The 23,264-nt window shown below is 36.4% G+C and overlaps 3 protein-coding genes across 8 annotated transcripts in view; all 3 read left to right on the top strand.

Annotated features, from left to right (window-relative positions):
* The window catches only part of sona (sol narae), a 77,727-nt gene extending 63,535 nt beyond the window's left edge, over window positions 1-14,192 (top strand). Inside the window, exons 7-19 of one of the 4 annotated variants that reach the window (XM_066734201.1) lie at window positions 2,530-2,734; window positions 2,810-2,939; window positions 3,022-3,151; window positions 3,334-3,476; window positions 6,060-6,115; window positions 7,901-8,027; window positions 8,617-8,781; window positions 8,984-9,110; window positions 9,384-9,488; window positions 9,702-9,853; window positions 10,481-10,622; window positions 10,732-10,968; window positions 12,626-12,766. In XM_066734201.1, the coding sequence (XP_066590298.1) occupies window positions 2,530-2,734; window positions 2,810-2,939; window positions 3,022-3,151; window positions 3,334-3,476; window positions 6,060-6,115; window positions 7,901-8,027; window positions 8,617-8,781; window positions 8,984-9,110; window positions 9,384-9,488; window positions 9,702-9,853; window positions 10,481-10,622; window positions 10,732-10,950 (1,701 nt within the window). In that variant the 3' untranslated portion in view covers window positions 10,951-10,968; window positions 12,626-12,766. Of the gene's footprint in view, window positions 1-2,529; window positions 2,735-2,809; window positions 2,940-3,021; window positions 3,152-3,333; window positions 3,477-4,196; window positions 4,250-6,059; window positions 6,116-7,900; window positions 8,028-8,616; window positions 8,782-8,983; window positions 9,111-9,383; window positions 9,489-9,701; window positions 9,854-10,480; window positions 10,969-12,625 lie in introns of all 4 variants that reach the window. The other 3 variants (XM_066734200.1, XM_066734198.1, XM_066734202.1) reach the window with 3 other exon arrangements.
* A 1,043-nt stretch (window positions 14,193-15,235) lies between these two features.
* On the top strand, window positions 15,236-19,046 carry LOC136777705 (A disintegrin and metalloproteinase with thrombospondin motifs like). The gene is made up of 14 exons (XM_066734210.1): window positions 15,236-15,904; window positions 16,031-16,091; window positions 16,174-16,397; window positions 16,488-16,577; window positions 16,652-16,841; window positions 16,926-17,031; window positions 17,124-17,253; window positions 17,327-17,475; window positions 17,576-17,625; window positions 17,738-17,864; window positions 17,969-18,115; window positions 18,188-18,323; window positions 18,398-18,505; window positions 18,610-19,046. The coding sequence occupies exons 1-14, from the start codon at window positions 15,839-15,841 to the stop codon at window positions 18,721-18,723; spliced, it is 1,698 nt and encodes a 565-aa protein (XP_066590307.1). The 5' UTR covers window positions 15,236-15,838; the 3' UTR covers window positions 18,724-19,046.
* Window positions 19,047-20,066: 1,020 nt separating this feature from the next.
* On the top strand, window positions 20,067-22,896 carry LOC136777716 (A disintegrin and metalloproteinase with thrombospondin motifs like). Of its 3 annotated transcripts, none has more exons than XM_066734230.1 (13): window positions 20,067-20,172; window positions 20,336-20,434; window positions 20,529-20,588; window positions 20,696-20,804; window positions 20,958-21,006; window positions 21,123-21,252; window positions 21,333-21,481; window positions 21,592-21,644; window positions 21,742-21,771; window positions 21,967-22,105; window positions 22,180-22,315; window positions 22,406-22,516; window positions 22,628-22,896. In XM_066734230.1, exons 1-13 carry the CDS (start codon window positions 20,110-20,112, stop codon window positions 22,661-22,663), a joined length of 1,164 nt encoding a protein of 387 aa, XP_066590327.1. In that variant the 5' UTR covers window positions 20,067-20,109; the 3' UTR covers window positions 22,664-22,896. The 3 variants fall into 3 exon arrangements, with proteins under 3 accessions (XP_066590327.1, XP_066590326.1, XP_066590328.1); XM_066734229.1 differs by having other exon boundaries at window positions 21,742-21,847; window positions 21,962-22,105; XM_066734231.1 differs by lacking the exon at window positions 20,067-20,172 and having other exon boundaries at window positions 20,356-20,434; window positions 20,954-21,006; window positions 21,742-21,847; window positions 21,962-22,105.
* The last annotated feature ends 368 nt before the right edge of the window (window positions 22,897-23,264 follow it).

Genomic DNA, 23,264 nt, shown 5'->3' with positions numbered 1-23,264 from the left:
ATATTTCGATTCACTATTGGCTATTCCACACTTTTACCACTGCACTCGCTCCAGTCCCGCATCCTAACCTCAAAATTGCATGGAAAATCTTGGGACGATTGGAAATTCATCGACCGATCGGTCGAAAAGTGAAACTGCTGGCTCAACGGAGGATTTCTGACGCAAAGGTTAACGGCATTCGTTATCTAATGTATTTGTCTTGCAACGGTGGCGAGTTTTACAAAGTCGCTGGCCCAAGTGGGGAAAGAAGAAACCCGTCGCGAGAAGCAAGTTACAACATTTTTCCTTCGCGCACGGGTCATCACCGTGGTTAAAAGTTTTGACATCTCCTTCTGCCAACTGCCATTTTATTCCCGGTGGTTTTACACGAGGCACCCCCCCCCCCCCCCCACACTACGCCACAACCCATGCACACAATCTTTCCCTCCACCGGAATAAACAGTTCCTATCGACTCTACACGCTTGATTGCACCTCTAAAACCCAAAATTTAACTGATTTACGAATTGCGTCAGTATATCTACACCATAACAACCTTCTCCGACAAACCTAACCTTCCATGCACTAAACAGCGGTTGTCCCAAAGAAAACGAGCAATTTACGTATCACCAAACCCACAAATTTCACGCTGCTAGCCGCAAAAGCTTGATTCATAACCTCAAAATGTTATCCTTCGCGCTGAATACTTTTAAAATAAGTTTACGCTCACACGCGTAATAATAGCTACCGTTCGATTTTACGATAACCTCTCGAAGCAAACCCAACCTCGATAAGTCTCGAAGAATGTTGTAGTTACTACCGGCCACGTTTCGATACATCGTTCCGGCAATTGGAAACTCGTGAGAGAGCAATAATGCAATCTTTCCTCCATCTCTTTTATGAATTTAATTAAACCAATAAGATTTAAAACGGGCTTTATTTCGTGGATGAATTCTCATTGACAATTCTTGACCTTTATTTCCGATCGGAATGCATTACAACATTGACATAGAAAATTTTCTAGAATAACGGGATTGAATAACGGAGTGATTCCTGATTTTCGACGAATTTATATACAAATACGTTCCACCTCCCCCTCCTCGGTAGTTATATTACGTGAATTATGAATAATAAACCGAGTGGCCTGCACCTCTGACCTTTGCTCGCGTTTGCCCGTACCTACCACCACTGACAGGCTCCAGTTGTGCAGCAATAATCGATTACGCGATCCTTTCGCCGTTTACGACTACCTTCGGGTGATACCCAAAGCAAAGCAAAGCACCACCGAGCGTCATATCGCTCAGCCGTGGCTGGCGCCAAGGAAAACGTCGACTCACGCCACACACTATAGCAAAATCCGTAGAAAATTGGCCAATTGGTGTCTCCAAGCTAATGAAATAAATCAACGAATAATTAGAAAAGCAAAATAAATAAAATGGACAGTAAAAAGTTTAATGGCGATCCGAAAGGACTACTGGACGATGCTTTTAGCGAAATTAGCATGTACATACGTTATTTCGAGAAATTTTTCGCCAATAGAAGTTACCTCATCTTCGTTGATCACCTGCTTACCGGTTACCTCACAGCCATCAAATGCGTCATATTCTCACCTCCCCCCCCCCCCCCGTCTTCTAATCGTCTTATCCCGGCAGTAGCTGGAAATACCAATAGCAACGCTCGCGAGCGATAATTAAGCGTTTTCCGAATTGGAGGAGCACGGCGGTGAAAGTTTGCCAATCAATTAATCAAAAATTGGCCATATGGGATCGATCGAATCTTAAGTCATCGGGTTTATGGCACGATAGCCTGTTATATAATGGGCCTGTAAGAGCGTTGTTCCAAACGACCCCGTATGCCCTGACCTTTCGCTTTCACTCTCTTCCTCCACTCTCCCCCTCCTCTCCTTCCCCTCGGGTCCCAGTTTGACCACTCGGTGCACCGTGCAGATCTAATGTTCGATCGCGAGAAGTATATGGGACAGCGGCCCGGTGCACGCAACCAATTGGCATTGTTATTCTTAATTGCCTGCCTTGGGCCCACTATATCATATATCATATATATATATATACATTCCTCGACACGAGAACCCAACCGACACGACTCTTGTGCACCTATTTTACCAATCGTTGCAAGTATATATATATATATATATATATATATACGTTTAGAGCGACAGAGAATTAATTTTTTCAAAACTCCTCGCGAACCTTTGGCAATAAAGCTCGAAACGTGCAAAGAGCAGAAATTCGGAAAACTCGTAAGTAGAAAAGCAGCGCGCGCATCGAGTGGAAAAAGCATGCGAACGTACGGCCAAGTAGAAAAAGAACAATAACGGTTCGAGTAGAAACGGTGTGTATGCGAACGGACGCGCAAAATAAAATTTTGTCCTTTTAATTTTAAAACCAGTTGGATGCATCGATGGAATTTTTCGGAGATTCGCTAGCAGCAATCAAGTCGCTATTAAGCAACGCTTAATCGATATTTGAGCTGCTGGCAGAGATTGTTGTGTGAGAGGAAACGTGGAAGCTCAAGGGAACTCGCGTGTTTTGTAGGAAGGCCACATCGGTACGGAATTGGTAATTCGGCCGCTGCCAGAACGAGTTCTGCGAGAGATAGTGAGCAAGTCGCTAAATTTTAGTCAGCCACATCTGCTGCCCAATATCGCTAACAGTAAGAAGAAGAACCTGGAGTTTACGAGTCACCACGTGATTTACAAGAAATCTGCTCGGCCGATTCAAGACGAATACAGTGATTACAGTAAGATGCTCCACCTTCCTTAAAACTAATACAATAATAATAATAATAGTAACAGAAAAATGGTGAAATTTTCAGTGCTCATGGAGCCGGATCACTTAGCGAAAAAGTTCAGATCGAAACGTTCGATCCACACTAGGTCAAAGCGCGATGCGCCATATGTAATTTATCCTGAAATCCTTTGTATCGTAGATTACGACGGTTATAGGTAAAAAAAAAATGATTTAGAAAATTACGAAATTTGTATTCGTCTCTTACATTATTATTTACCAACGTTTCTCTTATTCTAGATTACACGGTGGAGACAATATACAGATCAAGAGATACTTTGTGTCCTTCTGGAACGGAGTCGACTTGAGGTATAAACTGTTAAAGGGACCCAAAATACGTATCAGTATCGCTGGTATAATAATCTCAAGGGTAATTATTCTCTTTGTTACATTTTTTCTATAAAATATAAAAATGTACGTCGCTGAATTCCTAAATGTGGAACAAATAAACACGTAACTATATATGTATTCCTAAGGAACAGATTTTGTCGTTAATAATCGATCCTGTCGAACGCAGCTCCAATTAATTCGAGAAAACGTAACTTTCTTTAGGGAAGAGACGCCACACCGTACTTGGAAAGGAATCGCGTGGGACGTGATGCAATTGATTCGGCAGCTGCGCTGACCGACATGGGCAAATACCTTTTCCGGGAGAGGAGACTTCCGGTCTACGATATAGCAGTCGCCGTTACGAAGTAAGAGTGCCCGATCCTCTTAGATAATCGAACCATGATATATCGTCCAAATTGGAAAATCAAACGAAGGACCAAAATATTTTTCGTTGTACCAATATATTCAGTTTTCCACGCTTTTCCTCACTCTGCATTTAATCTATCTCTCGACTTGTCGCGTTAGCTCGAACCAAACTCGCGATAATTAAAACCACTTTACCCCCTCCTCGATTCTCTTTATCAATTTTCTACGAATTTATCGCGGTAGCTAAAACCAGTTGTTCAATCCGATACTATAATTACTTTCATAATGCACCCAGCACCCTTCGAGACTATCAATTATTTTCACTCGACGCGTCTACCACATATACATATATATATATATATAGAATATGTAAAGAGAAACGGGTCTCGAGAGGGTTCCGGTAATTTGAACGAGAAAAATGTGGGTCACCGATGAAAATTCTTTCCACGCAGTCTGGGGTATCGATAAAAATGCCGATGATAATATCCGTGATCGATTTGTCAAATACGGTCAATAGCAATGGAGTATAACGTATCGGGATCGGCGATAAAAACGGACTCGCTCGAAGAGTTTCAATATTTCTGTCGTTTGGTCCTGCTTTTGATTTCCATGATGTGATTGGGCCGCAGCTATTAGCGGTCCAAAACTATCGCCATTTTATTACAAGCTTTACAGCATTCCGATGATTTCATACTGTCGATTTTTATTCCGAAAAACAGGTATGATATGTGCCGTCGTAGGAAAGGCGGCCGCTGCACTAAGGGAACTGCCGGTATGGTTTATTACATAGCGTTCACGCTTCATTTTTTTCACTTAGTAATCTTATTTTTAATTCTATATATATATATATACATTTACATTTGTCTTTATTTGCCAATATCGTAAATCATTTATCGTGTATGTTCTTATGACGCTTGTACATAGTGTAATTGTCTCGGTTGCAGGTCGTTTCTAATTGGTGCTGTGTAGTCCGGCATAAACCACTTTAACCAATAATAATTAAGGGATCATACTCTTTCTATCGAAATTGACATTTTTTCTTGGACTCGATAAATTCCACTGTGAAACAATTGCAATTCGAGTGGAGGATAAACGAAGCAATATCTCAAATCCAAATCCGATAAAACTCGATGGAAATGTTGCATTAAGAAAGAAAGAGTATCGTCGATGATTTAGAATTATTCTCAGGTAGCTTTGTAAATCGTAGCTGTACAGTTAATGGGACTAAATTTGGTGCCTGATGTAGGAACAAGAAAAAAACGCACACAAGGAATGGAGCTAACCAGATTAGGTTAGGAAATGTTCTGGGAGAATTTGACGCGAGTCGTTAGATAAGAAATGATTAATGATGGAATTAGGAATATGACAAGGAGTAGAGCAGCTGCGTGGTACGAGAGAGACGAGACTTATTCGCTTATCAGACACGCTTATCTCTCACAATGCAGAGTCAATATTTCAGTAGATTAATAACGCGTACGGGGATATTTGCTTATCTATCAATTATCGCGTTGCACATCAGTCTTGGGGATCCGAAAAACCGTCAAACGCGATAGATTTATGCACTGATTACAAATTCATAGATGAATTATTGAAAATTATCCTCGTTGAACAACAACAATCAAATTTCTTACTCGCTTTTAATTCGTGAGTCAAAATTCATTACAGCAAAGCAAATATTTTTATATTAAATGAGAAAATCCAATTTTCTACGATGACTCGGATGATAATTCGAGAAAACATTAAATTCTTAAATGCAAGCATTTATTCGATTTTAAATCAAAGTTTGCCCAGTCCAAGTATTGCTACCAAAGTTTTTCCTCGAGTTTGCAAAGTAACGTGTCTGAAACGTGGAAAAGAGCTCGCCCCACGGGATACGTCGCTTCATGGTTGCTTTCGGTTAAACTCGCTTTCAATTAGCCTCCAGCAAAATCCCTAATGCAACGCTCGCATCCAACGACAATTATCATCAACGTTCCAACATTGCCAGAAAACCACCAGGCTGCCTACGACTTGTTTTTTTTTTCACCTCCTACCCTCACCTCTCGTGGGAGCCACGAGTTTACACCGCACAGCTTGGATTACCAATCGAAGCCTCGCCAACCAAGTTCGGATCGAAACATTTTGCACGAAACGAGTGTCGGAGAAATGTTTGTTCGTACTCCTCGCATCGATTTTCCAGTTTTCCCTCGTCCGACAAAACCGCGTTCTTTCCACTGTTATCTGTTTTTGCAATCGATTAACAATTAAGGACACTGCATCTTCGTTCGCAAAATGGCCAAGGCAATTTGTACAAAGTGCACAATGGCGCTGTTTTCGTTTGGCTCACCAAAACACGCGTGGCTTATTTCGCCCATTTTATCCTCGTTATTAGCGTTAAGTCACGAGTTTTTGCACTTGTTTTTTGTACACCACAAGCTAATGAATTTCTTTTGTAAAAAGTACGCAGTTTAGCGGTTTTTGAGCAGCTGATCAAGAAAAAGCGTGCGACGTTGCTGTTCGTGATTGTCCCGTGACGAGAGGTTATTTTCATCACGATCGATTGATAATACATGATAAAGAGGATTTTTGTTGTTACGTTGCAGATTAGATATGTGCAGGAGGCAATACGCGAATGACGTGTGCAATAGAGGAACCGCAGGTACGTTTCTCATGCTTAAGGATTGAGAATTCTACTCGATGGTTTCGCAAATTCTTCTCACTCTTTTTCTATCTTTCTGTCTTTCGCTCTTTCTGCCTTTTCTCCCTCTCCCACACTTTTCTGTCTCTTTGTTTCCTTCTTTTGCACACGCACAAACACACACACACACACACACACGATTTATTCTACCTTGCAAATCTTATCTCTTCGCGTTCTAAGAACACTTTGGACAAGGAACTGTATTATATCGCCTTTTTTCCAAAAACTCTGCGTGGCGAATCTCTTTATCTCTTCCAAATCTATATATTCACACTACTCTCTAAGAGCACCTTGAAAATATTTTCTGAAAATTAATCAATCTCGACTGTGCAAACTCACTCTACTCGGGGCCTCGAATCATCTCTCTCAGCTGTATCTAAATCTCTTGGAAATGTTTAATAAATTTTAATCCAACTGGAGTCTCTCTCTCTCTCTCTCTCTCTCTCTCTCTCTCTCTCTCTTTGTGCAATTTTTCCACTCGCAATGGTATCGTGTATATGTCACTTTCTATACTCTCGCTATTTTCATGCTCTCTATGGAAAAATTCCTGCAAGTCCCATAAAAATCTGTGTGGTTCACTGCTATTGCTTCGACGAGAGAGCAACGATTTGCATAATTAAAAAAACAAACTCACCACGAAAGCCTGCGATGGCTACTATTATTATTAAAAACCCTGCATTTGTGCAATCTATATATATAATTAATGATATTATACATTTGTATGTATAAAAAAGTATATAATAATATATTTGATATTACATAATAGCTAATGAGCCTTTATCCTCTCCAGCACTCATACATTATATGTTTCTCGAAAGCCACTTGGAGCGTTTATAGGGGAGCTAAAGTTTATATCTCGTACTGCCAATTCTTTCTCATTGCAACCTGTACTCTTTTTTCTGTGTCTCTAAAATCTTATGTTTCTCTTATCCTTGGCTGCATTACTGATATGGATCGTGGTCGGTAAGTCTTGCAACGTGAAGAAGACAATTGAAAGTGAAATGTGAAGAGCGTGGCATGATTCGTCTCGGTCGGCACAGATTTTGGCAAAAGCTGTGGAAAATCTTTTGTCGAATATCGGTCCGATGGGAATCGCTGTTAACTTTTGTTCGTCGTGTCCGGTCAATTAACATCGGATGTGCATGTACCTCCTCTCACGACTCTCAGCTTTTTAAGTGGAATACTCTAACGATTTACTCGTGCTAATAATTCGATTATGCGATTAAATGTGCATTTGCTTCCTTGAATCAGGTTTAATAATAATCATAATAGTAATAGTAATAGCAATAATAATAAAAACAACCACCCCCACCTCAAAATTCGTATAATCCGAGGCTTATTTCTCCAATTAATGTTGCCATGAAGCAATCCAGGAAATACGAGTTAGTACCTTACACTACGTACATATTAATACAAGGATAAGCGCAAACATTAGTTTCAATTTTACTTTAAATAAGTAATGGCGCTTTGAAGTATTTCAATCGCTATTTCGTAATACATTCATAACTGGTTTCTGTAAAATTAGACGAAAATTTCTCGAGGAATCGGTATCTCGGACGATTGGTCGATTTTTGAGCTGCGTGGTGGGTGACATAGTTTCGTTCTTATGGTACTTTGAAACGTAACTCACTAAAAGAAAAGAAGGCTTATTAATTTCGAAAGTATAACGAATCTGCTGTAGCTATTAACAATCGAGAACCAAAGGAGAGGAATATTCTGGTCACTGAAACTTTGACATTTCTTCAGGATTCGCGTACGTTGGCGGAGCATGCGTGGTGAACAAGAGGCTCGAAAAAGTGAATTCCGTCGCTATCATCGAGGACACTGGAGGCTTCAGTGGAATTATCGTCGCTGCTCACGAAGTTGGCCATTTGTAAGTGATTCCTGCGTTTATCCACATTTATGTATAAACATAAGAAGCTGAGGAAAAAATATTATAAGAAACGTACGTGTTTTAAGCATACCTGTATTGCCCCTCGATAAGGCAATTAAAATCCCATTGATCAACATCAATAAAAAGGCAGTTTAATAATAAAGGATTAATGATTACGAATTCTTCACGGGTTATAAACTCTTCGGTGGTAGATAAAAAGTTATTAGGTAATACACGATCGACGAAGGTGGTTAGAGGCTGCAGAGGCTTATCTAAAACAGCGGTAGCAGCAACGCGGTATTAATTAATTATACCAAGACAATCTTAATCGCTTTTAATTTCACTGTTGGGAACACTTTCGCCCATAGCTGCAGACGAATTTATACGGTGTAACGAAATTATGGCCACTTTCTTAATTGATATTTCTCGCTGCATCGTAAAATATAGACACGCGATTAATTTATCGGTTTCGTGCGAAAATCGTTACCTTTTTTCTCCGGTAAAGTGGTACCTTCCTTGTGTGCAATAACAATGGATTTTGTTTCTATATATATTTATATATGGTATATTGAGAAATAACCAATTTCAGATTGGGAGCTGTGCACGACGGTTCGCCACCTCCGAGCTACCTGGGTGGTCCAGGGGCTGAGAAATGTCGCTGGGAGGATGGCTACATCATGAGCGACTTGCGACACACGGAGAAGGGCTTCAAATGGTCCCACTGCAGCGTCTCCTCCTTCCACCATTTCTTAAAGTAATCAATATATATATATATATATATATATATATATATATAGCACAATCGTTTCTCTCATCCCACACTGAATTATCTCGATAAATCATTTCGCGATTCGCTCGAGATCGCTCCTTATCAATTACGTAAATTGGTATTGAGCGAAACGGCGAACCAATGAGTTTCTAATGTTTAAAAAAACGGGACGAAAAACTGATTTCAGCGGAGATACCGCCACGTGTTTATATAACGCACCCCACGAGGACGAAGCACTGCCCAGAGTTTTACCAGGAAAGTTACTTTCATTGGATGCACAATGCCGGAAAGACCGTGGAACAAGTGCATGCTTCGTAAGTTTTTAATTAGCTATAAAATTATCCAGCCTGCGTGCTACCATTGCTGGATTACACGTATACCACCATCAGCTCTGCTATAACCTTCAATTAACGGATTTTCATTTTCACTGATAGTTCCTTCTCGACGTACTCCACTTCCTCTCTTAATGTATCCTGCAACTGTTGATTGTTATTTCTGCACATGCTAACCTTCCTTCCTTCTTCTTCCTTATGTATATATATATATATATATATGTATATGTTTATTAAATCGGTGTGCAATTTCAGAAAGACGATCGGGTGTGCGCTCAGCTTTTCTGTTTCGACGCTGGATCGGGCTACTGCGTGGCTTACCGACCTGCAGCCGAAGGTTCGCCTTGCGGGGACGGACAGGTAATCCCAGCATCGATGAATGAAACGGTCGATTTTTGTAATAGAGTTATATGTTACTCGAGGAAAGTTGTCAAAGACATATATACATGTGTTTCTCCGCGCTAAGACGTTGTTCGTGCAAGGTGAAAAATGTTGAATGGGAAGCGGGACCAGCGCTGCACAAAGTTGCATGGTTAATTAATGACCGGTTAATAAAACTATCCTGTTTCGCAGTTCTGCCTAAACGGGAAATGCGTGGCGGAGCACGAGAACATAATCCCGGACTACACGCAAAATATACCGACGTACATACGCAGGGATGGATATTACAACGCAGCGACGCACAATCGGCCGTTCTACGCCCAGTACAACAGTACGGATTACAGGTAATACCCTGTGGACATGCACGTTGAATAATATTCCATGTTGAATGTTGAATGTTGAGCGCGTGACATATAAACGAATAGTCTGGGAAATTAGCGAAATCCACTCGGCGTAATCAACGATCGCATTATTTGACAGAAAGAGAAAGTTTAGTCACGCAATTATGCATTAAGCTTACATAATTCGACAATTCACATCTTGCCCTCGCCACGAGATCCGAACTCGTTCGCTCGCGCTCCATAGTAATATTATGATAATTAGTCGGACAAACTAAAACGGACCGCTCGACATGCTCATTCAACTTGATATAACTATATATATAATGCGACAAAGCTCGGCTATTGGCCCGGAATTCGAAGAACGAAAGTTGTTATTAATATTGGAGTACGTTGGATTGTCTGCGTTTTCTCATTTTTCATTATTGTATAATTATGTTATATCGATTGTGTTATTCTTCCTCGACTCCTGGTCCCTCTCGTTCGATCCTCGTCATGGGAGATCGTTTGAATAATAACATTAGTCATCTACATATATATGCGACGATCGAATATTTATATACTAATCGTGTTTTTCATGTTTAATCAAGAGGATTTTCGTTTCAACTGATTTGGTTAAAATGATGCACGCAGGTATCCATGGGAAGGAACGACGTACAGTACACCAGAGACGAAGTATAAGTATTCTTCGCCACTGGCCAATGAATTTGCTCCAAGTTCACCAGGCGGCATCAGGCCGTACAGCCGGCGTGTCAGCTCTTACACAACTACGCCGGTAGTCAGATACACGCATACCACTGCCACTAGCCTATACACGAATTACGATAAGACTAGGAGTAGTAGCTATGATTATAGGAACGATTATAATACGGGTGGTGCTGCAGGTACAGGTACCACCGGCACTAGCACCACCGGCCTCACGACCACTACCACAAGGAGAACCAATTATTACAATTACAACTCGCATTACACGACTGGTTATTCCTCGCGAGTTAGCGATAGTCCAAATGAAGTGGTTTATCCTAAAGTTAGTCCGTTTAAGCGTAAGAGCACGATCAACACGATGTACACGACGCCAACGAAACTGGACACAAATGGCATAAGAAACGACCCTCGCGGTGGTAAGAATATACTCACACTCCAACTTCTTCCACCTCTTCTTCTTTCTACGGAGGAGGATTTCTTATTCTGCATCTTATATTTTTTCATCATCATCTCGCAGAGAGAGAGAGAGAGAGATGAACTTTCAACTTTGCTTGAAATTTTCTCCACTTGCTTCCTGTGCCAATCATCACTTGTTATCGCATCTTTGCATAATTTCCTCCCATCAAATTTTCTACCTCTTGTATCTTCTTTCTCTCTTCGCTCTCGTCTTGCCTACTTTGCTCTATCGCGTATTTTCTATAATGAAAAAAAAGCTTCAGCTCTCTACTTGTTTGTTTCATCACTGATTTTATTCCTGTAGAATATTTCACTTTCAAATCTGCTTAACTATAGTCTCTGAACTTGTAAGAAGCAGTTTCATTCTTCTACTCGTTGCTCAAAGTATCATTGTTTCGAAGGAGAATTCTCATTGAGCATAATTATACAAGCTTCGCGCCTTCCGAGAATATAGAATTGTTAAACTGGTTCTTTAAAACGCGTGCGAGGGAATTTTACTTTCCACTTTATTGCCTTTATGCTCCATACCCACTTTACAGCCACACTTGAAACTCATTAATGTGGGACGTTTCTGCAGGTTTTTCCCATCATTTTTCTTCGTAACCTTGTCATCACAATCACTGTAGCTTTTTCAATGGTGATAAAAGTCTCTTCTTCGGTTTATTCCGTTAACTGGTGTGTAAATAGACACTGCGTTAACTTCTAGTTATCGTTAACATACATTCTACTTGCACATATGTCATTCTCTAAATTCATTCAACTCACCATTATAGCAGTGAGTATTTCCACTAAAAACACAAACTAACAGCACATGTTACACAGGTATATCGCAATTTTAAACTGCAACTGATTACACTATACACTTTGTATTTTCACAATGCTAAACCTTTTATGAATATGGCAAATAATAAGAAAATCAGCAAAAAAAACTTTATTTGTCAATTACAGAGGCGTTTCTATTGAAAGAACTGATTAAAAACATATAATTTAGTGTAGGAATGATACAAGTTTTCTATCATGGCAGATCGAGTAGTTGAATATATTTTAAACTGTAATATTTCTGAAAATATAGAGTAAAAATTGTTAAGTGAAGGAAGAGAAATCAACTCTTACCTCAAGTACCGGGACACGTATCTCACTTCCACTCTCAGCTATTATCATTCTTACTCGCTGTTTCTGAAAGTACAACGTGCAATTAGAGAAACACGTCTCTTTTTATTTTGGACAACCAAAGGTATAGTTGAAAACACATATAATTTACAAGACACAAAAAACTTGCATAAGTTACCATTTCACCGTTTTATTAAATAACAAACTTAGCGTATCATTGATTCTGTGCGTTCTATGCTTTCATTTTTCAGTCATTATCGATCACACCCGATGCCTCGTTATTTCTCCTGCATACAATATTATCTTCTATTGGAAAAACGTACTCTTCAACTATACTTACGAATTTAATCTCTACAATTCTCGTTAAGGCATATTTTTCTCGCTAGCAAATACTTTCACATTTCCAGGAAACTATGACTTTCAGGTGGAAGATGATATATCGTTCAAGACATTATGCATTCGATCATTTTCGATGCTCTTTATTAACTTTTGCATCAATGTTTACAGAAACAGAGGGCGATGAGTGCACGGACGTTGGGTCAGATTGCGCGGAGCTGATTGACAGGCTGAGAACATGGCTGTGCCATCTACAATCTGTGAGAAGTCGTTGCTGCGCGTCCCTCAAGACAATCTGTGCATAATTGGAACTGATGAAGGAACACACGAGAGGGGGAGAGAGAGGGGGAGAGAGAGAGACCAATTGGGTTGCATTTGCGTGCGCCAGAACTCGTGAAAGAAATACTTTGCTCGACGCGAATATCGCCTTCCTTACCTCGACACGCCAACTTTCAAGCTATTCTCGCACTTGTCACTTGTGTCGCTACTTGTCGCTAACCCCTCGCCTTCGCACTCACTCCTATTTCTACGCTGAAAGAAATCGAAGGAAGAGAAAATAGGATGCGCGTTCGCTCTACACGAAAAGCCGTTTTTTATTCTGACACTGGCACAGTCGATTGCAAACTAGCAAGGCTGGAAATACTGGTGATTCGCGTTACACGGAATATCGTTGGCCGCGTATATTGTTGACGATAACTCGATAATTGACAAGTGCGAATGTAGCTTGGAATTTAGTGGCAGCCTCGCTTACAACGCTACTATTTCTATCAGTAGCCAATTTCCTGTTAGTATTGCTATACGTATAAAGGTGCAGGTTCACGGCGCGTGGGGAGAGCAGACGTGCCGATGTGCGTCCCCAGACTCCAGCGCCGCACTGCGCCGTGTACCCGTACCTTAAAGGTTGACCCGCGCCATTGTCTGCAGGTGGAAAACAAACCTAACCCTTGTAACGTGAGAGAGAAACGGTGATTAGTGACCAAGTTAGATCAAGTCGCTCTGCATCATAAACCGAGCGACCGAAGCATCGCTGTGCACGACAAAAAGAAACACTATTGCATCATGCAAACCCTAACGTAACACTCAAAACATGCGTACGCAAACAAAAAAAGATGTGAAAGAGGTACATTTAATCCCAAAAGTACGGAGCCGTTACCGATTAGGTTATGTAACTTGTATGTATATTATTTTATGTATATGTAACCGTTATTCAATTCGATCTTTTCTTCTTCTCAATTATACATATTATTCGTATTTATTCGTTGGACGTGACCGACTCGGATGCGTCTGCACGCCTTTCTGGAGACAAATTTGTATCTCAGAGCCTTGAAAGTTGTAGCGCAAACTAATAAATGATAATGATCGAATTTATTCTTATACCTTATTTCTTTTTCTTTATAATCATCAATCTTACTCCCGCACTCTCAACCCCAGAAATGTACCGATGTCTCAGAATAAACACCAATGCTCGAAACACTGACGTTTTATAACCTTTCCAAACATTCACCACTCGCTCCATCATCGCCTTTATAGAGGACGTCGCAATGATATACTTATTTACGTACCACACAGTAAACGTCAATGTGACATTGATTCAATTTTTTGCCTTGTTAATCCGTTTATACGAAATATATATTATATTGAAATATTCATCTAGTTTAATTACTATTAGTTCGAAATAACTTTATTAAATGTCTCATTTTAATTAAATCCAATCGAGTCGCTACTCTGTATCACTTTGCAAGAACGATTCAGCATAAATTCTATAATTAATAGCGTGATGTAAATACAATTAAGTTAGTTTTAAATCAATAAAAATCGTTTGACACTGTTAAAATTCCGTTTATTTATAAAAGAGGCAGAAATAACGATGCTTATATGTAAATTAAGTAGTCAAAGAATGGTAAGATCAGACGAGACTGTCTGACGCTACAATTTCTTTATCTCGCTTTCATTTCTGGCCACCGCAATTAATCACAAAGCCTAATATACAAACGGTAAGTATTTCTTGAATGAATTATGTAACGCAAGGAAACATGCGAGTAAACAACGCTCGATGAATTATCTAAATTTGTGTCTAATTTTTGACAAATATATGTATACACCTAACGTTCAAGCTCGCGTGTTTAATTGATTTTACCGCGTAATAATCGAGTGAATTATGATTTGTTTAACAGCAAATTTACGTCAAGAAATATTTTAAATAAAGGTATACGCAAAGCTTCCTTCTCCGTTAACATTTAAAAGTTCTAAAAATAACACTCAAATGTATATCGTACTTTGTGCATACATTATATCACGCTAAATAAAAAAATTGCAATCAAGTTTACATATACTTATTATTACACCCTTTTTTATGCTAAAAAGAGACTAGAAAATTTACACAGATATCGCAAAAGTCAATGGTGCAACATATTTTGACTAGCTCACTTTTTCATAAATTTATATAATTAAAATCAGCCCTAAATATTTAATTAAATATTTCTACCCAAGTGTCTACGTATACAACGACTTATGCACCCATCGTGACGGCTCTATTATTTTCCCGAACACGTTGAGAATAAAACAATAGTCAGGGCCGCTAAAATGGATAAATTAAAATAATAGCTTTACTGGTGTGGCATGAAACGATTCACACATGTCCCAATAAATTTTATCAGTTTCTTCAAAACTCACGTCATCGAGTAATCGTTCGATAAAATGTAATATGTCTAATATAAAAATAATGCTTATGATGCTTTTAACAGTGAACCGGCTCGAGCCCAGGGAGAATTAATTCTACACACGATGACGCGTGCACAGGCAAGGAAAAATTAAATAATTATCAATGACGCAGAGTCGTGGAGTATCGAGGCTCTCGGGCCAGGTAGTAAATCAGCTGGCGACCTTTTCAAGCGTGTCACAAGTTATCAATGAAATATGGACGAGCAATTGTCAAGAAATTAAATTAGCAGCAAATTAGACTGACAGTGGATTTGTTTAAGACTTTGCCAGGCAAAAGTTCCACTGACGCAAAAGTTTGGCAACAAAACTTATTTGTGTAGTGATATATACGGAGAAATTCTATATATATATGGGTTTTTGTCGATAAATTCCCAGTCAATGATCGCGAGTCGCGACCCAATCGCAAATTATTGTATATGAACAAGTGTTCCTTTAGCGTAATATCGCAAATAAATCTATCCATCGCAAGGAACTTTATAATAAAAGACGACGGATCGACTCTTCGTATTCATTCAGACTGCTCCAGGTCATAACGTTTTCGAGCAGTCCTCGATATTTCGTTGAAAATTAGTTTTATCGTCTTAAATTTGGTGGGTGTATCAGTGAAGTTTTTTCCACAAAGTGAATTTTTCATTTTTTAAGAAGAATCAAATTTTCGGTGAAATGTTCAAGTTCCTATCGTTCTTTTCCATTCTTGCATCTTTCTGCTTCCTTTGCAATGGCCACCAGGTTCGATAATATCCAAATTTCAAAATATTTTCATAATTTATAAATTTTACATTTTCTCTTGATATTTAACTTTGTAATTATTTATGAAAACTCGAAGTATTGTTAAAATTTAATTTTTTTATTTAGATTCACAGATACATGAGTGCTCAAGAAATTCGACAAGTCTTCCATGCTGCGGGTTTGAATGGTATGCAAAATTATTGTTTCGAGTTGATAATAATTTTCTGGCTTTTTTGATCAAATTTATCACAACTATTTTTATTTCTCAGTACCTGAATACGATATTGTTGAAATGAAGCATAAAGCATTGGACGGGCAAGGGGAAGATATTTCGTATTTTCGACCAGAGGTTCAAATTTCGGGTAGGAATAAAGACTTGCAATTGTATTTGGAGCCGACGGAAGGTTACTTGGCTGATGAATACACTCCGTTATGGACTGTCAGATCGAACGTTTCTGCCAGATTTGGTTTGGAATACACCAGAGTGCGTAATGTAAGTTTTTACTGGAGAATTTGTTGTTACAAATACCAAATTGTGAATCAAGAAACATTCAAATAATATTTATCTCATTTTTTATTGCAGCCTTTTGTTACAATGATAGGAAATTTCCATGATATTTCTAAACGAGCAGCTTTGACTGTGGAAAAAGATGAAGATGGAAATCTCATTTTTGTATGTATTTTTTGTTTTGATTAAGAATTGAAAAAGTTTAAAGGGCAGCATAATTAAATTAATTTATTTATTAGGATGGCATTGTTGATAATAGCCTGGTAATTCGTCCTTTGCCCAAACGTGTACTGACAGATGTTATGTATGGTGGAGAAAATTTATACGAGCCACTTCATTTAAACAATGGAACCAACGACACTGTTTACACGTATCACCACGTAATGTACAGGATGCCAAAGAGTCAGGAGATGCGTGAATCGTATATCAGTAAGCAAAGAAATAAACTAAATATCGACAATAATTAATATAATTCATTAGTTCGAGTATTTTTATTGTAATAATTGTCTTTAGGATTTAAAAAAGCAGAAAACTCGGGAAAATTTGCAAAGAGGAAGACACCATTACCAGATGTTATCTTTCCAAAAGTTTTGGTCGTAGTTGACTTCAATGAATACAGGTAAATATCAAGAAATAATCTTGAAACTTAAAAATATTTTTACAATGATCCGTTATTAAATTTAATTAAAATATTTTCATTGATCTTTTCAGCTTGATCGGTAAAAATCTTGAGCATGCTAAGAGGTACATATTAGCTTTTTGGAATGGAGTCGATTTGAGATATAGAATGCTGACCAATCCCAGAATTCGTTTTAACCTTGCTGGAATAATTATTGCTTTGGTAAATATTAGGAAATTGTTGAAGAATAAAAAAAAACTCGACAAATATTCAATTGGTTTCTATTATATTGTAGGATAACGGTGCTGTGCCATATGTGCATCAAAATCGTATAGGCTATGCCTTGGTGGATGCTGATAAAGCATTGCGAAATATGTCAACGTACTTTTATAGAGAAACTAGATTCCCATACAACACTTACGATTTTGTTATTACTTTGACGCAGTGAGTTTTCAATTTTTGCAAAAATGTCCATTAAATCGTATATAAACATTTATGTATTTCATATCAATTTTTTATAACGAAAATTATTATTATATTCTAGACTGGATTTATGCAATTATAACGATGGAATTTGTGACCCATCTACATTAGGTAAGTAAAAGTAATTTATTTTTAAAATGATGTAACAATCATTTCTATATTATATCAGAATTTCAAATAAATTTGTCAATTAATCTCATGTCACTCTCTCTCTCTCTCTTAGGATATGCATTCGTAGCAGGAGCCTGTAACAGAGACCACGACAGAAAGTTGTCAGAGGCAACTGGAATAGTGGAAGACAATGGAGGTTACAGTGGAATCATCCCTGCAGCTCATGAAATTGGTCATTTGTAAGTACCTGCCTAAAGCTCCTAGTGTTGAACATTTTCTGAAATTTTTAGTGTATTCATTGTTTACTATATTAATTAGTTTAATTATTTGTCAATTTTTAAAGAATTGGAGCCCACCATGATGGCAGTCACGAATCTTCGAAAAAATGTCCGTCAGAAGATGGTTACATTATGACGAGCGATCTTGGGTTACATGAAAATGGATTCCAATGGTCTCCATGTACCATCGATTCATTCAACACTTTCTTGAAGTGAGTATTTTTGCGGAAAAAAGCTCTTATTAAAAATTTTATTTTCTAACAACATACATTTTGACTCCTTAGCCAAGAGAGAGCAAGCTGTCTTCCAATTCCACCAAGAAAAATGGGAAGAAAATTGAAAATTGCTCTACCTGGAAAAATGAAGACACTGGATGAACAATGTCAAAAAGTTTTTGGAACATCCTCGCAGACTTGCTTCGTAAGTACATTAAAAGTTTTAACATTGTTTCTTATCAATTTTAGATTGTATAATTAAAGGATATAATTTGACAGAGGAGGAATCCTGACATATGCACTCGACTAGAGTGTTCTGTTCCTGGTGGAGCTTTTTGTCGAGCTATAGCACCTGCAGCTGAGGGCTCACCTTGTGGCAAAAATATGGTATGTGAATTTTATTCCGATGAATCATTCTAAAATAATGCATTCACATGCATTAAAAATAACAATGGAGCAATGTAAACTTGAACTTGTTTTTCACTCCTCAGTTCTGTCTCAATGGTCGGTGTGTACCAGAAGGATATATCACAAAACTCCAGGATCCTGTCAGAGTCCAAAATTTCAACATGATCTACCAAAGGATTGGACCTGTAAGGATGTAGTGAGAAATGATGAAATTTTTCATTGCAGAAATAAAAGTGAAAATCCATTTGTAACTGAATGGATAGTGACAATTGAAGTATTGATAAAATTATAGTATTTATATAGGGGTAAGAAGTCTTAGTCGAAACATTTACAAAATGTTATTGTATGACTATTTGACTGAATTGTTATTTATTATTTGTACAAAGTAGCCAACATAATCATAGAAATATACATGTAGGTATAAGAGGTTTAAAACTTTTTTTGTTCGCTAGATAAATTTCCATTAAGTTAGATTTTTAATTGCACCGGTTATATACTTGAAACAATTTGGAATTATATGTGTGGATATCATAATCTTAAATAAATAATTATTGTAATATAATAAATTGCAAGTTGTTAGAAAAATCTTGATAAAAATGTTGCTTATCCCACTCACTATCTCGGTCTTTGCAGCTTTGAGAAAAAAAACAATTCTTTTAACTTTTGCAAAGCACTTAATTATCTACTATTTTCATGTTTCAAAACAGTTATGCGCGTACATCGTCTGAAAGAATCCCAAATATATATACAAGGTTTAAACGAAAAAGATCTATTCGTACACAAATAAAAATATAACACTTCTCTTGGAAAAGTCCTGATCAGACAACCGAAAAAAACGTGAAAATTAATGATATTGATTTAATATATAGTACTTATCAAGTATTGAAAGTTTATTTTTGTTATTGTTTTCATCATTAAATAAATTGTTTTGGGCATAATATTAAATAACATATTAATAAACATTTTTACACGTCAAAAGTGCGAATGCTGGATAAATTTGAGATAAAAATCAAAAGTTAACCTTGTAAAGTGAATTGACGATACCTTGTGAAAATATTAATTTTTACGAATCGTGGTATTTTATTTGCAAACATTACCGTTTTGGAGATATTTAGATTTATGATCGTACGCATAGGTGTGTATTATAGCTGAAGTAAAGTACATGAGGACTGTATGTGAGTGCCTATATATATGTATATTCTTAAACCAAAACTCTCTACACAATAGAAATGCAACAATTATATTATTTAAAAACTCCATTCCCTAAAATATAGCATTCTATAGTAAACTTCACAGTCTCCAATGAGTTCAAAGTTTGCACAGAAAAAGACAAACTTATCAGGCTACTTAATCACTATTTTAATGGACTCAAAAAAGTAATAAAAAATTACACGGTAGTATATTTTTTAATGCAAATGTTTACTAATAAATTTTATCAAGTTATACTTGAAGTTATAGCACATTAAAATCGTAGGATAAGCCACATCTATTACATTTATATAAAGTGTCCAGCACCCTTAATCCACAAAGCAAGCTAAAAGCAAAGAATAATATTTTCAGAGAAAATTCAATTTTTTGACAAAATGTTCAAGTACATCTCTCCCTTATTTTTTTTCGCGCCATTTTTAATTCTTTGCAATGTCAAGGTAAGCTAGTTCTATAACAGAATACTTTTAATAACAATGATTATATATTTTTAACAACTATCAGAATGGCTCCTCTATTTCTGATGAAAGTGGACCACTCGCACTTTGAATCAAAGATTCGAGTTAAGTGGAACATACTAATGATATAAAATTGAATTTTTAGTTAACAAAAAGCTATATAGCTGCTGAAAATACCCCAGTATATATTGCTACATCAAACGCTAGTAGTCCTTCTGGTGTGGAATATAATAAACTATTTAACGTAATTACACTTCAGATACTTGATTCTATACGTGCAACTATCAAATTTTATTCGAGACATTAACATTTTCTTTATATATACATATATGTTACAGCCTTTTCGTAGTATATTAGAAGAATTCAGTCATATTGATAATCAACCACTGTACAGTATGGTAGGAAATAGAAATAAACTTATTACCTTTTTTAATATACTTGCAATTATATTGATTAAACGAAGAGTTGTTTTTTATACTCAAATAAATTATATTTAAATTATCAGAATGTTGCAAAATATACTGAGAGGACTGTACCTTTGTCCTCGCGACAACCAAGGAGTGCTTTCTACAGTGGTGGAAATCAAGCTATGTATACACCTCCTATGGCTCAAGGTAATTGATTTTAGACATCAAGTCATAGTTGAATCAACAATTTTTGTACCCAAGTTTAAATTGTTTCATTTCTTCTTTTATGGCAAACTCTACGATTGCGTTACAATCCTAATGATTGGGGAATATGCAACACTAAAATACTTTAAAAGCCAGACATTATCCACCCAAAGGTCTTGGTTACTATTGACTACCCCTTACTCAAGTAAAATATGATAAATATTTTTTTTTTTTAATTAAGAATATATTTTTGAACTCGTACTAGGTTAAAATAATTTCTAATTCAATTAAATGGCATATTATTTTTATTGAAACTTTCAGGAAAATAGGTCCACAAACAGAAAAAGTTCTGAAATACGTATTATCATTCTTTTTGGGTGTAAATATGAGATATAGGATGCTGACCAATCCTAAAATTCGTTTTAATATTGCAGGAATAATTTTGTCTTGGGTAATTATCTAATTAAAGTAAAATAATGAATTACAAATCTGAAAGACAAATTTATTTCAAATATACAAGATATTTTGTAGGATCAACATGCTGTGCCATATATAGCAAATAATCTCATAAGAAATGATTTAATAAATACTTTTGATGCTCTAAATAAAATGGCAGATTACTTCAGGAATGAAAAGAGACTCAATAAAGATTCTTACGACTTAGTTGTCATTTTAACAAAGTAAGAATTTACTCTATATTACAATTAAATTATTATATATTGCACAGATTATTTATAGTATATATTTATTCATTTTAATTATTCGTATTAAAAATTATGTTCAAATGTAGTTCTAGTTTGGGCAGTCAGTGGAATGACCAGGTGAATGAGGGTTTTATGAATGGTAAGCAGAAATAATTTATATTTCAAATTAAAGTAACATTTTATCATAAAAACAGTTAAAATGAATGTAAAAATTATTCTTCATGGTCCTTTTTTAGGATTGTCTTACATCACGACAGGTTGTGCAGGTAAACGTCACACAATAGTGAGAGATAATGGTGGTTTCGATGGAATTTTCTATGCAACTCATGAACTTGCTCACTTGTAAATATATGATTATTATTTGTGTGTGTGTGTGTGTGTGTGTAGAATTAATACACTTGTTTAGTATATACATTTTTTAATTTAATTTTATTTATAGACATTATTTTGTTCAAGACTAGAAGCTGATCATGATGGACAAGAAAGTGAGAATACAGAGAATTGTTCAACAAACAATGTCATGGCCCCTTCGAGACCATTAGGAGTCACCGAATTTCAATGGTCTTCATGCAGTATCAATGCGTTAAGAAAATTCTTAAAGTGAGCAATTTTGCTGAATAAAATATTATTTTCTAACCAGAATGATGTATCAACATTAATTTTTATTTTTACAGTAATGATACAGCGCAATGTGTTCATTCTCCCTTACCAAATTTAGGAAGAGTTGTAAATATACCTCTACCTGGTCAATTGCTAAACGCGAATGATCAATGCGAGGCTGGTTTTGGATACGGTGTGAAAGCATGTCAGGTAAATATACAAAAACGTGTTAAAATTATTTCACATTGTTGAAATAGTATATTCTACTCGATTTAATGATTATTTTTTATGTTTTAATAGGAAATTCAACATCAAAATTGTAGTCGTTTGAAATGCTGTCGGAAACCTGACTTAAAAGAAATGGATTCTTTTTCTGCAGCTGAGGGTACACCGTGTAACGACGATAAACACGTAAACAACACTTTATGTTAATTACAAATTATTTATTTATTTATTCTTAGTGAATAATTGTCGCTACTTTTAAATTTGAATAATAAAAGTTTGATTTTCTTTGTTTTTTAGTTCTGTCTCGATGGATATTGCGTGTCGAAGCCATAATATACTTCGAATTTCTACCCTTCCAGATTTATGTACAAAAGAAAATAAATTTTGTTTGTTTAAAATTTTGATGAAATTAAATAAGCAATTTTACATTATATTGTAATCTACACAAAAACACTGTCAATATTTTATTAATTGCTGTAAACCTAAATAGAAATAAAATGCCATAGCTTTTTGAATGTATGATAGTCTCAGAAATACCTTGTGGAAATAAAATATGTAATTTTAAAGCCTGAATAAACATAGCATGTTTTTGGTTTACTCTACATTATACCTAATTAAATTTTTTTTTTTATTATTATATAACTATTTAATTCTTGGACTTAACATTCGTTACAAGTTTTCAATCCTACAGTTTTACAATTATTTGAATATTATAAATTAATCTCACACCCAATAAAAATCAGATTCACTTTGATAAAACCTCAACCATAATAAAACACCGAATAATGCATAGCTGCAAAACATTTTTATTATAGTGAACGAATAAAGAGTTAATAATTAAACTTATTTTTTCTCTTTTAATGTTAACAGTCCTTAGATATCAGCGATGTAATTTTTATAGTTTTTACGTCTTTAACTATTATTATTATATAGT

This window comes from Prorops nasuta, unplaced genomic scaffold (genome assembly GCF_024137725.1).
Source record: "Prorops nasuta isolate Cenicafe-Biocafe unplaced genomic scaffold, Cenicafe_Pnas_1.2 PNAS00011, whole genome shotgun sequence".
Taxonomy (NCBI): domain Eukaryota; kingdom Metazoa; phylum Arthropoda; class Insecta; order Hymenoptera; family Bethylidae; genus Prorops; species Prorops nasuta.
The sequence above is the reverse complement of the archived record's forward strand: the minus strand, read 5'-3'. Positions and strand labels throughout refer to the sequence as shown.

Excerpts from the sequence above, each read along its gene's own strand:
- LOC136777705 (XM_066734210.1), top strand. The coding sequence starts at position 15,839 with ATGTTCAAGTTCCTATCGTTCTTTTCCATTCTTGCATCTTTCTGCTTC. Across the intron at positions 17,476-17,575 it reads TTTGTTATTACTTTGACGCA|ACTGGATTTATGCAATTATA; the intron begins GTGAGTTTTCAA and ends ATTATATTCTAG. Across the intron at positions 18,324-18,397 it reads CATCCTCGCAGACTTGCTTC|AGGAGGAATCCTGACATATG; the intron begins GTAAGTACATTA and ends ATAATTTGACAG.
- LOC136777716 (XM_066734229.1), top strand. The coding sequence starts at position 20,110 with ATGTTCAAGTACATCTCTCCCTTATTTTTTTTCGCGCCATTTTTAATT. Across the intron at positions 20,805-20,957 it reads TACACCTCCTATGGCTCAAG|ACATTATCCACCCAAAGGTC; the intron begins GTAATTGATTTT and ends TTTAAAAGCCAG. Across the intron at positions 21,848-21,961 it reads ACTCATGAACTTGCTCACTT|ACTAGAAGCTGATCATGATG; the intron begins GTAAATATATGA and ends ATTTTGTTCAAG.